Genomic DNA, 17,766 nt, shown 5'->3' with positions numbered 1-17,766 from the left:
CTCGTTAATTACCGTCTGCTAGTTTATCAAATTGTCGTCTGTTTTCGCAGATAAACGTGTCATCGATATTGTTTCACTTGGCTGATCTGAACTGGTTCCTATTGATACTGGTACCCAGTCGATATAATATAAATACCAATAATCTCGTGCAGTTTTCTCACATTTTGCTAGCTACACCGTCGGTAACGTCAAAACTACCCGCCCGCCACACCCTGTATTTATAGGAAACTTTCGAAACATAGAGTTTTGCATCTTTAATTTCGGGCTAGTATTGTAGTTTTAACAACTTGCTAGAATACTTTGTCAGTATTTTATATACACTTAACTGATCTATTTATGTTGATCTTACATCATCTGTGGAATGTTTTATGAAATTGGTTCAAAGTTGTAAAGCAAATTTGCATAAAGTCAATCTATTTAACAATAGCTAACGTTGATGTTCTAGTTCAAGTTAATTGTTATTGTCCACCCGGTCTTGACGACTGAGTTGTTAGATACTGCCGTCTTTTTACTTACAATTGCAGGGTTAAACCGTGCCAAAGTAAATTGATGAGGGTGATATACCGGAGAGCAATAACACTGCAGGAGATAACACATCCAGCCATCAAAATGTATGACGGGGCTAGATGTCATCTTGTTACGTGACCAAGGACTTCCAAATGTGATTTGTTCATACAGTGTTATGAAGAAAAAACTAAGACATTTTGTTGCAGTGTATATAAATTTTGTTATTTAAGAAAACGGTTTAGCATGGGCGTGACTATATTTGTATAAGACTCTCCAGTATAATTTGAAAGATTTTATACTTCTTTAAAAAGGCTAGTTGATTGATATTAATATACGTATTTCTAGTATTAAAATATATAAACTAAATGTACAAGAAGACAATAGTGAAGTAATAAAATTATTAGAATAAGTTTCACTTTTTAAGTTAAATGTGTCGTATTGACATGAAATTCAAGGACAGGAAAATAATTATAGGAAGTATAGACTGTCGTAAATATTATTTCATGTGAACTTAAAAACTTTGTGATCACAGTTGGATATCACTAAGAAAATTCTGCTATTATTTGTGGTAACAATTATTATGTAGGACACTGGCTTTTTAACTGTGACATTTGATAGACCTTAATATTAGTTTTTCTTCATCTTGTCATAATACTATAAGTAAAAGGTGTTTATTTATAATACTGGCTTGATGGATATTGTCGCTCATAATATGTTGGCAGTAAAATTCTGTCGGCCGTGAGGTGAGTGGATACGGTGTCTGTATGTTTGCATTCAAGTTGCGTACTTTGGGGTATCATATGTTTACCAGTTTGTGTTAACTAGATAGTAAAAGGTTTTGCCCTAGTACTTGGCAATTCCTAGTGTTGCGTGTGTTGCGTATGTTGTGTATGTTGCGTTGCTCTCAGTGGTGTCAGTTTGCCTTGCCTTGCCTTGCCTTTCATTGACTCGTGTTGCGGTTTCGCTCATTCTCGGTGAAACCCGAAATGGGTGGAAAGGTAGCTCGACGTTCAATTGAAATTGTTGTGTGTTTGCATTTGAGTGATACCTGTTATAAAGTGCAAAGTGTCTTGTGTTGCTTTGCCTTTGAGTGACACCTGTTACAAAGTACAAAGTGTCTTGCGTTACTTTGCATTGTTTGAGTGATACCTGTTACAAAGTACAAAGTGTCTTGCATTGCTTTGCCTTGTGGTCCATTGTGTTATATTGCCTCGCTTTACATTGGCTAGGGTTGTGCATTTGACCGCATCCCGGTGACACCCGGGCTGGGTTGGATTCACAATTCGAAGTTCGATGGATTGCGCAGTTGCGTTGTTTTTGCAAGCCTTGGGTTGGTGCGTCTGTTCTCCTCTCGGTCGACGGATTTTGCTGTGCTTTTAACGACTCTACACAGTGAGACCCTTGTTGAGTCATGAGCGGCCGATCAACTCCCAATATTGTCAATATACTTTTACTGAATTTAATTAAATTATTACAAAATGTATCATGCGTATGTTTAACTATCGTTGTAAGTATCAATGCATATTCTTGATGAATAAAGAGTGTTGTATGAGATAATTGGTTTTTATTTTGAGTAATAAAATAATAAATTTCATGGACTTAGTGCAAAACTACTGTATCTTGTTCTTTATTTATATAAAGTTACAACAGTTTTGCTCTATGCATTCAATTTGAATTTCAGACACAGATCCAATAGTTTTGCTCTATGCATTCAATTTGAATTTCAGACACAGATCAATCAAAGCCCCTTTTTAACTCGACTTTTTGACGAAAAAACAGAGCTACTGTACTTGCCACGGTGTCAAGGTTGGTTAAAGTTTTTGATAAAGTCAAATATCTCTGTTACTATCAAAGCTATTGATGTGAAACTTAAAACAATTATATATTATCAAAGTCTACACAAGGAGAAACAATCCCCATAACTCTGATTTGAATTTTGACAAGAGTTATGCCCCTTTTAAACTTAAAATTTTATAAAGTTTTAACTGGCAAAGCTCTAATTCAGAGTCCAGCACTGAGAAAAGCCAAGCGTGCTGTCTTACGGACAGCTCTTGTTAAAGATTCTACTTCCTTAATGTGCAACAAATTGAAATCTGTAAGACAAGAATTGTTTTTAAACCTGAGAGTTCCGGAAGCTGATCTGACACATCATTGGTTGTCAAGGCGATAAGGCCCTTCTTGTTTATGACTGCCATGCCAACTTTCATCTCCTGTTTGTTACCCCCTGCTAAAGCTTCTCTACTCAGGTGTTCTTGACTTGTAGGCATATAGACCTGAGATCTCTGCAAAAAGAAGAATCACAATGTCAAATGCCTTTTTTTTTAAGTTTTAACTTCAAGGGGCTTAGTTCTATGTGCAAATAAAATTTTCTATTTCCAACCTTTTCTATCAGTAACCTCATTGTGCACTTGGATTCCAGAGGTTCTTAGGAGTGTCAATCCTTTTCATATGGAATTCATTAAATGAGCTGAATAAAATGTGAAAGCTCTGAGAAATTATTAAATTTCAAGGGCATGAAATTTCATGGTTTTTGCAACAGCAGTTATTTCATTAAGATATGAAATCATGGAATTTGACTTTGGATTTAAAATGAGTGGGAGATATATTTGTTTCTTCAGATTTATTTTCATGTATTGACTCAACCACAAAATCCACAAACATTAATCTCCCACAAATATTAATAATTTCACAGTACTTGTTTATAAATTTTTTTTTTCATGTATTTATATATAAATTCTTCATGTCTTTAATAACTTTTCAGCAAGTGAAAATGCAATAAATGTACATTACAAACAAAAACTGGGGTAAACACATGGAAAAAACAAAAAGAGTACCTCCTTCATCATGCCTCCGCCAAATACACCAGCATTATACAGGGAGTTAGGTGTGTCTCGGACATCCAGATCTGACCTTGACCGTTGTACACGAAGCATATGCATTGTGTTTTTCAGCTTGGCTTCTGATTCCTAAACATGAAGAAATGTTATAAACTGTTACTTTTCTCATCACACTTCTGATATTAGTTTTAGACATAATATTTTTCTATCGATATAATCTGTAAAACAGAGTCTTAAAGATAATTGTATTTAACACAATAAATTTTAGGAAGAAAAGTACAAATTATGACATAAACATAGTTGCGTAACTATAATTATGTCTTCATGTTTTTTTATCACAGGGAGAATAGATATATTGTCTACAAGACTTCTGGACAAGCTCTGATGATTGCAGAAAGGCTGAAAATAAACAGCTGAAACGATAATAATTTTTTACACATTGATGGTGAATCACAATTTAACAATTTCAAATTTGATAAAATTTGAACCTAAATAGACAAGGTTAATTGTATCTGTATAATAAACAGGTTGTGATTTCTTATTTATAGGTCCTGGAGTTAAAATTTTTTTCCTTAACCTTTAGTCTGCTGGTGGAAAGTAATAATTCTGCCTTTGCCACCAGTGCAGACCAAGATCAGCCTGCAATATATTACAAAGACAAATTGCTGGTGTTGCTGGGAAAAAAGTAGGCCAAGATATTAGTGTTTAGAACAAAATTAAATCACTGATTTTGTTTTTCTTTTAACAATTCAGAAGCTGCAATACCTGATCAACTAAATAATATTATGGAAAAAAAAAAAGATTGTAGAATCACAAAAAGTTACAAATAAGATTTGCCCTTTTTATGTATAGTCCGTTGCAAAAATAAGGTTTTTTGGGGAAAAGAGTAATTATATAAATGGTCTCCATTCAGGATGACAAACTTACAAAAGGTTTACTTTTCAGGATAAGCGTATTTTTTTTTTTTTGTCTTGAAAACATGCAAAAAAAGAAAGTAGAAAAAGCAATTCTCACAGTCTTAAGGCTTATATGAATGATGCCAAATTTGTTTTGTTTTTTTTTCCTGCCATTAATGCATATGATCAAATAAGGCTTTTCTGACTATTTGAGAGATTTGTCAATTTCTTAAGAAATGGTAATTGGATTCAAGCGTATTATTTTGCAAAAAACCCAAAATGGCCAAAATTGCAGATTTGAAATCTTGGATGGTGACCATTGATGGTGAAAATTTTTACCAAAACTGTGGGCAATCAGTTTTAAAATCACAGAGAACAAAAGAAGATAGAAGACAGATCCTTCAAAAACAGACACACACACACACTCTGATAAAGATCAATGAGACACCAAAAAAAAACAAAATTTATCTAAAATTGTATACCTTATTGCTAACTTTTAAATATCTTATATAACTCTGAGTACTTGATTCTCCTACATAATTCCCTTTTGGTTTATATACTTGATGCTTATCTAGCACCGTTGATGGTCCAAATATTGTCGTCTTGCACCTACGTAAACCAAACTGAGGTGTTACGGCTGTAGAAACCGGAATATTAACAGAATATCGTCCATTTCCGACTGCTGGCGTCATGGGGAGATTTACCGAAAATCGGCCATTTCCAGGGTTTGCCACGGGGCGTGACCATGTGTTTACAGCTGCCCATTCATGCATTATCACTGATATTACCACTTTAATACACGAATTATAATATCACATCGGAATCATCATTTACATCCACCTTATGCATCACATTGGAATAAACTCTATGTTTTGTTCAAACATTCTGTACATTTTTTAACTGTTTTTTTTTTCAAGCACCAGAAATAGATTGATTTATATTTATAGAGCTCTCAAATGTTTAACCCATTTTTTATACACGGTTCAAACAGAAATTTTCAAGTAATCCTGAATCGTCTAACTCACTGCTCTTCAAAGAAGAATCACAAATAAACACTGAAAAAAGTACAGCGATCTTTATAATTATCCATGTGCGTTCAATCCATTTCTTGACACTTAATTTCTTTGAATTACTAAATGTACTGAATTGCTAATACAGTTCCTTCAATTCTCGTCCACGCATTTAATCTATAAATACATCCTGAAATAACAAAAAGAAAACCATTAGAACGGAACTTCGCCCTTCTTACCTCGTAGTTATTTATTATCAATATTTTCATTCAAGAATATCAATGGTTTCTATTTAAGAAGGCAAACCTACAAAAAAGTACCTTTTCAGGAGAAGAAAAACTTTTTTTTTTTTCAAAATAACATGAGAAGCTAAAATAGAAATTGAAAGTTTAGTTCAGATTATCACCCTTGTTCCAGCTTATATCAAAGATGCCAGAGTTGCAATTTTGTTATCAGGTTTGCCCTTTTGAAGATATTTTTCCCCTTTACCACCAATCAGTGTTCAACAATTTATCACATGATCAAACTACACTTTTTATATTAGTTTCGTGAGAAGTCATTTTCATCAAATGAATAAAATGAATTTCTACACGTGTATGTGCAAACTATCTGAAACTTCCAAAACTGTACATTCTGTATTTTAAATGGAAACAGCAATATTCATCTTATAATAATAAAATCATTAGAGCATAATGTTACATAATTATATTAAAAATTTTAAAACTCAATACTATGCTATATACACTGAAAAGAAACACATTTTTAAAGTGCTTTAAGATTCTACAATTTCAGTTATCAGTATACAATTTAATATCCTGCATTTCAATGTAAATAAAAGAATTATGCTATATTGCGCATTAAAACACATCAATATTTGTCCTTTGTCCTTTCATTTCAGCAAATTCAATACATTACATTATGTAGCTTAAAACCATAATTCCTTCCTGTTTAATTTGAAAAACAAACAAGAAACGGTTCAAACTTTTACAAATACAATATACTCTATTGCCACTTCATCTCATTTTGGTCCTGCAAAATCTATAATCATTGATTACTTGATTAAATCTTCTTTAAAGGGACATACCTGCAGATGAACTGCATAATTTCAACTGATTAAATAAAAAAAAGTTGAGATAAGATAATTGAGCCACACCATGAGAAAACCAACGTAGTGCATTTGCGACCAGCAATTGGATCCAGACCAGCCTGTGCATCCACGCAGTCTGGTCAGGATCCATACTGTTCGCTTTCAAAGCCTACTGCAATTAGAGAAACTGTGAGTTAGCAAACAGCATGGATCCTGACCAGACTGTACGGATACGCAGGCTGGTCTGGATCCATGCTGGTCGCAAATGCACTATGTTGGTTTTCTCATGGCGCGGCTCATATGATAAATCAGTATTATTTAAGAAGATATTTTAATCTGTTTGATAGAAAGCACAACTAAATTCCCTATATTTAATATTAAGGTAGTGGACCCATAATTACATTCCGCAATTAAAGTTCATTTATGTATTCTCTGTATGCTATTTTGGCATTTTCTGGTTGTTATGAAAAATAATTTTCCATTATGGCCAAAAGTTGACGAAATCTCATATGAAGAATACGTATTTGCACGAAAAATTGCCGAATGTCAATTTACCGGTCCATTAACATATTATAAATTTCAGTACCATTACTAACGCTGTCGAGCGATTTTTATGAACATTATCTTTTTATTTTAAGCATGTTCATGTTGAATCTGTGTTTAATTCCATATAAGGCATTTAGCAACAAAATTTTCAACTCACCTCAACACATTTTACCCTAGAGGTGAAACTTTAAAATTTCTTATGAGGCAACCAACAAAATTTTCATCTCATCAATACATTTTCCCCTGCAGGTGAAACTTTAAAATTCATTATGAGGCAAGCAAAAAAACTTTCATCTCATCAATACATTTTCCCCTGCTGGTGAAACTTTAAAATTCCTTACGAGGCAAGCAACAAAATTTTCATCTCATCAATACATTTTACCTGTCTGGTAAAACTTTTAAATTCCTTATAAGGAAAGCAAAAAATTTTTCATCCAACCAACTTTTTTTACTCCTCAGGTAAAACTTCTTCATTCCTGATAAGGCAAACAACAAAATTTTCATATCATCAACACATTTCACCCTTTATGAAGGTGAAAACTTTATAATTCCTGATAAGGCAACAACAAAATTTTCATTTCATCAACGCATTTTACCTGTTTGAAGAAAGCCTTTTACTGATACAAAGATACAAAGCTTTCATTTGATAGAATTTCCCACCTATCTTGCCATTTGTAAATAAATATATCCTCTTGGATAATAATCTAAGTCAATAAGAATGGGTCTCTTTCAGCTGTTATGCTATCAATTATTCACAACAATTCCTGATTAGATCATCTTACTGTTTAGTTGCCATTGATAAATGTCCAATACCCTGATAATATGCCATTTTTTTTTTCTCAATCATCAAGAATATAATTAAGAATCTTTTACTGGTTGATGCTACGGATGGAAATATCTGGCTTGAGGGTAACAAGGCTCTGACGTGTTACTAGGACAGTTACCCGAGAGCCAGATATTTCCATCAGCACCTTCAACTAGTGATAGATTCCTTTCCTTGCATGCCATGTTTCTAAATTAATAGAGGAAATAAAGTGAAACCAATGCCTTTCTTTTAAGCAATATTTTATTATAAACAGCATATGAATTTACACATTCATTCATAAATTACCGCACATGAGTCATCTTACACCCCGAGTGTGAGATGTGTTTTTCTAGCACCAGTAAAATCACAAGAAAATCCTGTCCAGCATGCAAAGAGAATAGTAATGTACTTATATTTAGAAAATTTTTAATGGAGCAGAAGAATTTTTTGTCAAAACCCTGGTTGTGATGGAGTTTGGAGCTCAGGGTTATGAAACCAGTCTTTGAAAACTCTCTAGCCACTGGTCAATATGAAAACTGAGCTCAAAAGCAACCAATTGCAACCTGATGCTGAAGTTTTCGACTGGTTTCCCAAAATCAGTTGTATAATCTTGGACCAAGTGTGACAGAAACAGACCAGTCTCAGAATACAACCTTCCCAGACTGACCTCATTAACCAATCAGATGCTGGAGTTTTGAGACTGGTCTCCAAAATCAGTTTCATAACCAGTGTGGCTGAAAATGAAATGAGTTTGGAGATCGGACTCAGGATATTGCCTTGCAATTAATTGGTCATTTTTAAGATTGTGCTGGAAAAAAAGGAGCAAATCAGATTTTGAAATCTTAGAACCTTATGTCTTTTTTAAAGTTCTTTTTGTAAAGCTATCAGTCAAGTGTGTGTGTGTGTGTTCGGGTTTAACGTCTTTTTCAACAATTTTTCAGTCATATAAACGACGGTGTCTACTTGTAGCAGTGAGCACAATGCCCAACTTCATAGTGCTGCCTCACTAGAATATCACGCCGTAGACACGTGGCATGATACCCCACCCAGTCACATTATACTGACACCGGGCTGACTAGTCCTAGCACTATTGCCTTAATGCTGAGCGCCAAGCGAGGAAGCTGCTAGTACCATTTTTTACGTCTTTGGTATGAAGCGGCCGGGGATCGAACCCACGACCTCCCGCACTCGAAGTCGACGCTCTACCACTAGGCTACCGTGGCGGTGTTATCAGTCAAGTGGAACATTAGTTTAAGGAAGCTGGAATAAAATCAAAAGAAACTTGTAGAAATTATACAGAAAGATGCACAGACCTGATATACATCGAGGGTTGCCCGCAAAACTGTTGTAACTGCATTTTTGAAAACTTTTCAGGAAAAGCTAAAAACTTTCTTATTTTACAAGAAATAGCTTATTTGACAAAACCTGAAGATATGTTGGAAAAAATTCAATGACTTATGAAAATAAATTTTTCATTTTTGGCTGGTGTTATACTTACCCAAGATATTTGACTAACATTTACTTACAACTATATTGCATGACTTTTCTAACATTTAGCAGTTAAATAATTACTGCAAAGGTGTTGTAACTTGACTTACAACTCTTTTGCGAGCCAATCTATTTCACACGCATTGTTAATGTTTACTGCAAAAAAGATGTATCTAAAGTTACAACTCTTTTGCAGCATTCTAGACTACAAATTATTTTCATTGGTATCAGTTACAACCTTTTGCATTTGAAATAAAACTTAAAATTATGCATTTCTACATTTCCTTTTGTGTTCTTTTTTTTATATAAACTTAAGAATTTGGAAGCGGCTCATCATTGTTACATTTGCCCGCAATCAGTAAATTAATGTAACAGTAGAGTTTATGTAACAGGGCTCGACAAATTCCTTGAATGTAATTGCAACATGTAGTTCTGAAGGATGTCAGACTGCTTAGAATTTTCACTTGTCCAGCTAAAATTTGTACTCATCCTGCTAAGAGAATTTTTTTACAATCACGTCTTTTCTGAAGTCCCTTTTATTAAAAGCAGTAAAAAGAGTAATCTTCCTGATTGTCTAGGTTCTGCCTAATGAAATCATAATATGATACAGTAAGGAAGTGGAATGAATTATATAGTTGTGAATCCTTTTACATCTTTTAGCTATCTAGCCTCAAAAATCACAGTATAATCCTGCAGGGCAAGTACAATTGCAAGTTCCATAATTATGCTCAGAGCAAATTTCTATTCATATATCTGTGACAGGATAGTGGCTTTTGTTGAAGCCTGTTTAACTTGGCATAAATTACTCAAATTATGAGAGCTTGGCATCACAGTGTACACATGTGTGCAAATCAATATAGAAGCAAGTTTGACATAAATATTACATACTCTTTCGCTCAACTTTTCGAAGAAAATGTAGAGCTGTTGCACTCGCCACGGCATCGGTGTTGGCACTGCTGTTGGTTTTTTGATAAAGTCAAATTCTCTGTTACTATCAGAGCTATTGACTTGAAACTTAAAATGATTATTTGCTATCAAAGTTTACACCAGGAGAAGCAATCCCCATAACTCTGGTTTGAATTTTGACAGATTTATGCCCCTTTTTAACTTAAAATTGTTTTGTTAACGTTTTTGATAAAGTCAAATATCTCTGTTACTATCAAGGATTTTGACTTGAAATCTGAAATAGTCATTCACTTTCAAAGTATGCACCAGAAGAAACAATCCCCGTAACTTAGATTTGATTTTTGACATAGTTATTTCCATTTTTCACTTAAAATATCTTGGTTAAAGTTTTATATAACATCTAACATCTTTGTTACTATCAAAGCTGTTGACTTCAAATTTAAAGTAGTTATTTACTATCAAAGGCTACAACATAACACTGTGAAGAACTGACTTGCATTGCATAGGTTCCATAACTCTGTTTAGCTTTTTAGCCAGACTATTAAAGAATAGGTAGAGCTATTGGACTCAACCATGCGTCAGCGTCCAAGTTTGGTTAAGTTTTCTTATGGAAGCTGGTATCTCAGTAACCACTTGTGGGAATGGATTGAAACTGCACACAGTTATTCACTGTGACAAGCTGACTTACACTGCACAGGTTCCATTACTCTACATTGTATTTTGCTTTTTTCAAAATTATGCTATTTTTTCGACTAAGAAATTTTTTATTAAGGTTTTATATGTAAGCTGGTATCTCAGTACCCTTGAATGGGAATGGATTGAAACTTGTCACACTTGTTCACTGAGATGTTATGACATGTAATGCAAAGGTTTCATAACTCTACTTATATTTTTACAAAACTATTCCCTTTTTTACTAAAGAGCTTTTGGTTAAGTTTGTCTATGTAAACTGGTATCTCAACCCACTAATGGGACTAAACTGAAACTTCAGACAATTGTCCATTGTCATGAGCTGATATACATAGTGCAGGTTCCATAACCATGTTTTGCAATTCTACAAAATGATGCCCTTTTTTGACTTTTATACTCTTGACTTTTATACTCAGTTGACAAGGCTGTTGAATAGTCTAGTTAGCGTTGCTGTCCTCCGATAGCTTGTTTTACAAAATTATGCCCCTTTCTTGACTAAGCAATTATTGTTGTTAAGTGTATGCAAATTGTGGTATCTCAGTACCCATTAGTAGGAATGAATTAAAACATCACACACTTGTTTATTGTGATGATATGACATGTGTTTGCAGGTTCCATAACTCAGCTTTACTCACCCTGGCGTCTGCATTGGCATCGCACATTGCTTAAAATTTTGCATTCAAGTACATATGGCTTCATATAAAGGCATATAGCTTTGAAACTTATATTTTCTTTTTCTAAGTCAATTACCAACCTCACTGGGTCAAGTCCCATAACTCTGACATGTATTTGGCCAAATTATGACCCCTTTTGGTCTTAGAAAATCCTGGTTTAAGATTAACATGAAAATAATTATCTCTAAAACAGATGTGGACATTGAACTGGAACTTAATAGATGTCGTTTGGTTATAAATGTAGGTGATAGCATGAAGTCCAATAACTGACATGCATTTTGGCCAAATTATGCCCTAAAAATCCTGGTCGAAGTTTTTCAGTTCATGAACATATAGCTATTACTTAAAGACATTTTGCTTTGAGACTTATTTTTTTCTTTTTCTAGGTATTTTCCAACCCCACTGGGTCAAGTTCCATAACTCTGACTTGTATTTAGGGCATATTATTCCCCCTTTTGGACTTGGAAAATCCTGGTTAAAGTTTTGCATGCATCTACAGGGTGGCATTCCAGTAAAGTGGCAATATCTAAAGTTAGGCACTGTTCTCACTGCTGCATGTAGACTCTGTCATTTATATGGGATATGTATTTCATTGATATAATGCAATATTACTTTGGCTAAGCCTTAATATTCCACTTCCGTCCTTGGCAGATTGTAAAATATGAAATATTGAAGCATAAAAAAAGGTTTCGCATCTAACTGATATGAAATAAGTAACATATTAATGAAATTATGAATAGTGGCATGTTTTGAGAGAAAAAATAGGAACCGAAAAACAGATACATTGCATTTATGATTCAAACAAAAAGTCTTGTTGTTCTGTCCCTACTCAGAGACAACCTCTCTACCAGTTAAGCTATATGAGTCAAATTTTGTATTATATATTAATTTAATATCACTAGTACACTGTACAGGTGGAAAGTGTAATTTCATGACTATCACTGGAATAGACTGCTTGTCCAAATTTCAGAAACTTAAAGTCTTGCTCATAGGGGAGCAAAACAATACCATCATGGTGACGTATGAGTGTAGGTCGCATTTGTGTATAAGACACAGTGTAAAATATATACAGATTTCTGAAAAAATGCTTATACCTGTGTATTGGTTGCAGAAAAAGGAATCTTAAAACCATGTCAATTTATAAGAAAATGCCTTTTTTTGGCATTGGTCGGCCATTGTTGCAGCACACGTAATTTTTACAAAGTTGTGGAAAAGACTTATTAAAATTGTGAGGTATTTAAAATTTTGTCAAAACTATCTCAACACCTTTTCCATCTCATCACCTTCTCTACCATCTCCTAAATATCTACTTGTGCTTTTACGTGAGCTTTTAATTTTACACTTAATAAAAATTCATTAAAGACACCAGGTCCTGATACCGGCTTTTACCTATGCCCAAGTCCTAGGTAGTTACTCCCCTTGATTTTTGTTTTGATTTAATGTCGCACAGACACATGATAGGTCATATGGCGACTTTCCAGCTTTAATGGTGGAGGAAGACCCCAGGTGCCCCTCCGTGCATTATTTCATCATGAGCAGGCACCTGGGTAGAACCACCGACCTTCCATAAGCCAGCTGGATGGCTTCCTCACTTGAAGAATTCAACGCCCCGAGTGAGGCTCGAACCCACATCGATGAGGGGCAAGTGATTTGAAGTCAGCGACTGTAACCACTCGGCCACGGCGGCCCCTACTCCCCTTGAATTGTCTTCCTTATAGAGGTACGCAGTGTAAACAAAGATAGATTTTCTTAATTTTTCAGCCATGAAAAAATGTGGCTTGTCCTATACCCATACATAGGGCGCACTGGTTCTTCCTGACCAGAATCTCGGTAAAAAGGTGCAACCTATACTTATACGATGATGGTACATATTGCTGATTAGTTTTTTTTGTTCTAAAAGCAATTATACTGAAGATTTACTATTGATTAATTATTGTATATGTGTAAAAAAGGTACTTTAACCACTACAAACTATTAAATTTGTATGAAAAAGCTTTCCGAAGCTTTTCTATAGGAGACGCGTAGTGAACTGAGTAGATGTCTCTTAGCACATACTTTCACACAAGTTATGTTAAAGTTATCACTATAAGAAGTAATTTATGAGTATAATTAAAACAGTTCAAAATTCTTATCAGTGCAATATAGCAGTAAGTCATTTTTTTTCTTATTGACAAATGACCATCAGTTTCCCGCAAGACTGCAGTAAGTCAACTTACAACAGTCTTGCGGGAATTCCATTTTGTCATTTTGAGTTACAACTATGTTGCATTTTAATTATACAACGAAAGTTTTGGGTATATAACCCTATAATTTTTTCTGCAGGTATATTATATGAAAATACTTAAAATAATTCAAAAAAGTGATTTTCCAAAAAAAAGTGAGTTACCGCAGTTTTGCGTGCAACCCTCGACATTGTAGATAGCTGATGAAGAATTAAGTAATAGAAAGAGCATTGAAACTCGAGGGTAAACAATTTGTACGAGGGGGCGTAGCCCCCGAGTATAAATCGTTTACCCGAGAGTTTTAATGTTCTTTCTGTTTTGTATCATAGCCATCCATATATGGTAGTTGTAGGCGTTCCACATTGCCATATACAGCAGTTCAGTGAGTACTTAAAATCCTTGCTTTACAAATGTGTAAAGCCCAGGTAAAATAAACCAATGCTAGAGCAGAAAATCAATAAAATACACGTCGCTGTCTACTGTTCCAGACATGCTGGCATACTTCCTATCCAACAGTGCGGTAACTAGAGTGCGGGTATTAAATACCTGCACACTTATAGTTACCGCACCCTGTAGTCAAAGTATACGAATTACCTGTACCAAATTTGTTAAGAAAAAACACCAAGCTATGATACAAAGTATGTCAAATCCCTGGTGGCCCCAGGAGACACATCTAGATTACAAAATCTACTTGACAATTCAGAACAAAATGTAGAAAAGAAATAAGCGGATCCATTTAATACCATCTGAAATGCTGTATAGATAGCTGATGTAGAATTAACCCTGGTGGCCCCAAGAGACACATTTAAATTACAAAATCTACTTGACAATTCAGAACAAAATGTAGAAAAGAAATAAGCTGATCTATTTAATATCATATGAAATGCTGTAGATCTGTTAATATTTGTGATGATTTTACTTCGTGAAAAGTGCAAGTAACAAATTATCAACAGTCATGAATTTTATACAACATCTTTAAAAGGAAAATAAGCTATTAAGCACTGTATATATTTCATAACAAGAGCACTGCAAGGTATGACATTTGACCCCTGTGACACTGATCTTGAAGCAAGCCATCCAAAACATGCCCTCTGCACATTGTCTCCATGTGGTGAAAATTTGTGTCAAGTTTCTTCAAAATCCTTCAAGGGATTCAAGAGTTACAGAGGGACATGAAATTGCTAACGGACAGACGGATGGATGGACACTGGCATCATAAAATAATACGTTCCTTCAGGCGTATAAAAAAAACACAAAGTATGGTAGTTTTGTCTGTCTAACTATAAAATAAAAGTGAAGTGGAAAAAATCCAGTCTACAGTTTGCATGCTTAGTTTCTCGGTACAAGATAAAAATCAATCAAGTTTGATTTCCTGAAAACAAATGGGCAATTAAAACAGAACCACAAAATAAAAAAAGTAATTTTGATATCAAAAGAAAATCGATGAAAATAATATTGGCAAACTGATAGATTCATCGTGCTCATAATCACTGAAGAAACATGCAAGTTAGCCATACGTAGCTCAAATCAATGTGATAATTTGGTCATTAATTGCAGAAACGCATTAAAAGATATATTTCCGTATAAAATCAATGGCTATTGTTTTGACCGACTTCATCTGCTGTGGAAGTCGAGCACGGCAATGTCGTATAACAGAAGTGGTTAAATATCGAGGGTATCCATTCAAGATAAGCAAACTAGAATTTTGATAAAATGATACATAACAAGAGCTATCTGTAAGACAGCACACTCAACTTTTCTCAGTGCTTGACTGCGCAATAGCTCTACTTTTTCTCCGAAAAGTCAAGCTTAAAATGCAGAAACTGCAACTTGCATCTATGACTTTGTTTATGTACTCCACCCTTTTTGCAAGATGCTGTGAGATTATTTTTTATGGGTTTCTTTTTGTTAAGTTTTTTTTCTATCAAATTTATGTTGGTTTGACCCAAAAATAAACTCAACTCTAAAAAAGTTATGATATTTCAAAAAATGTATGTATAAGATTGGAACAGTGACCATCAACATTTTCCTTTCGACTTAAGATCTTAAATCCATCCACATGACAGACAAAAGAATCATTGAAATGCCATTAAAATTGGTCTTTTTTTTTCATCTGCGATATTTTTTTTTATCACATGTTTAATCACAAGACAATATTTGCAATTTTTTTAAGCATAATGAAGAGTCTCTTCAAAGTTTCCATACATTTTTTATTTCAGTTTATAAAACCTTTCAAGATGACTGCACTGTAAAGCAATGGCTGATCTCGATCACAAAAAGCACATTATAAAAACCATGAAAAAACTATAAAACACAAGTGCTTGCTTTGTAATTAAAACATAAAATAAAAGGTAAACTGACAACAAAACTTCAAACAAAACCTTAAAATTGAGTTGCAAGTGAAATCAATGAAATCTGTGTTTAAATAGGGAAAAATCAGAAAGTCAATTCACAGACAGCAAACAATGGACAGCTTTCAGCAAATATAAAACTCTACAGTTTCCTAGAACTTTGTTTGTTTGAATGTCCCCAGGATTTTATAATGGCCATATTAGGAAACATAACCGATAGGCGAGTACTATATACTAAATGCAATGCCTAGGTTATAGCTGAGGACAAAATTAATTGAGCTTTTAGCTGACACAATAAATAATGTCATAAAGTAATTATGTAATATTTAAAACATGGCTGAATTCTGATACAAATCAAACAGAATGCAGATGGCTGTTCAAACTACCAAATATTATATCAAATAGCAAAATGGACATCAAACCATGGGTTGTGTTTCTGTAACTGTTCATGGATCTCATAGAATACAATGGTTTGTACATCTGCACTTATGGTCTATGGATGTCAAAGCATGCAATGATTTGTATTTCTGTTTATATGGTCCATTGATATCATGGCATGCAATGATTTGTATTTCTGTCTATATGGTCCATTGATATCATGGCATGCAATGATTTGTATTTCTGTCTATATGGTCCATGGATATCATGGCATGCAATGATTTGTATTTCTGTCTATATGGTCCATGTATTTCTGTCTATATGGTCCATGGATATCATGGCATGCAATGATTTGTATTTCTGTCAATATGGTCCATGGATATCATGGCATGCAATGGTTTGTATTTCTGTCAATATGGTCCATGGATATCATGGCATGCAATGGTTTGTATTTCTGTCTATATGGTCCATGGATATCATGGCATGCAACAAATGGTTTGTATTTCTGTCTATATTGTCCATGGATATCATGGAGGATATCATGGATTTGTATTTCTATCAATATGTTCGATGTATCTCATGGCATGCAATGGTTTGTACATCTGTATTTATGGTCCATGGATGTAACAGCATGCAACCATTTGTATTTCTGTCTACATGGTTCGTGGATATCAAGGCATGCAATGGTTTGTACTTCTATCTATACTGTCTATAGATAACATGACATGCAATTATTGTCCATGGATATCACGGCATGCAATGGTTTATATTTCTGTCTATATGGTCCATCAATATCATGGCATGCAATGGTTTGTATTTCTGTCAATATGGTCCATGGATCTTGTGGCATGCAATGGTTTAAACATCTGTATTTATCATCCATGGATCTCATAGTATGCAACAGTTTGTATATCTGTATTCATTATCCACGGATCTCATTGTATGCAATGGTTTGTATATTTGTATTTATGGTCCGTGGATCTCACAGTATGCAACAGTTTGTATATGTGTATTTAAGCGTGATTTGACATCAATCACAAAAACATAAATGAAACTGAGTCTTTCGACAGAAAGTCTGTCAAAACTGGCAACCAACATTTTCAAAAAAAAATTTAATTACAGCTAAATCTTATTTTGCTAAACTGAATGGACACAACTATGTGATTTTTACTTGATTTAAGGATATTTTAGATTCAGTTTGAGCAACTGCATTTTTATTGCAGGCAAACTATAATTTAAAGCTCTTTATTGCTGTTATATATAAAGGGTTGTAAAGTTTGATAGGCTGACATTTGTCTATGAATTTGTGATACTCGTGCAAAAAAAAACACCTATATTGTTGTTCACAAAACAGAAACAAGAAAACTAT

At 34.1% G+C, this 17,766-nt stretch overlaps 1 protein-coding gene across 1 annotated transcript in view; it reads right to left on the bottom strand.

Moving 5' to 3' along the window:
- LOC123554678 (uncharacterized) overlaps positions 1–17,766 on the bottom strand; it is a 91,581-nt gene that overhangs the window by 4,387 nt on the left and 69,428 nt on the right. Inside the window, exons 24-25 of the mRNA XM_053547816.1 lie at positions 3,342–3,473; positions 2,627–2,789 (exon numbers count right to left, since the gene is read on the bottom strand). Of these exons, the coding sequence (XP_053403791.1) occupies positions 2,627–2,789; positions 3,342–3,473 (295 nt within the window). The remainder of the gene's footprint in view (positions 1–2,626; positions 2,790–3,341; positions 3,474–17,766) is intronic.

This window comes from Mercenaria mercenaria, chromosome 7 (genome assembly GCF_021730395.1).
Source record: "Mercenaria mercenaria strain notata chromosome 7, MADL_Memer_1, whole genome shotgun sequence".
Lineage (NCBI taxonomy): Eukaryota > Metazoa > Mollusca > Bivalvia > Venerida > Veneridae > Mercenaria > Mercenaria mercenaria.
The sequence above is the reverse complement of the archived record's forward strand: the minus strand, read 5'-3'. Positions and strand labels throughout refer to the sequence as shown.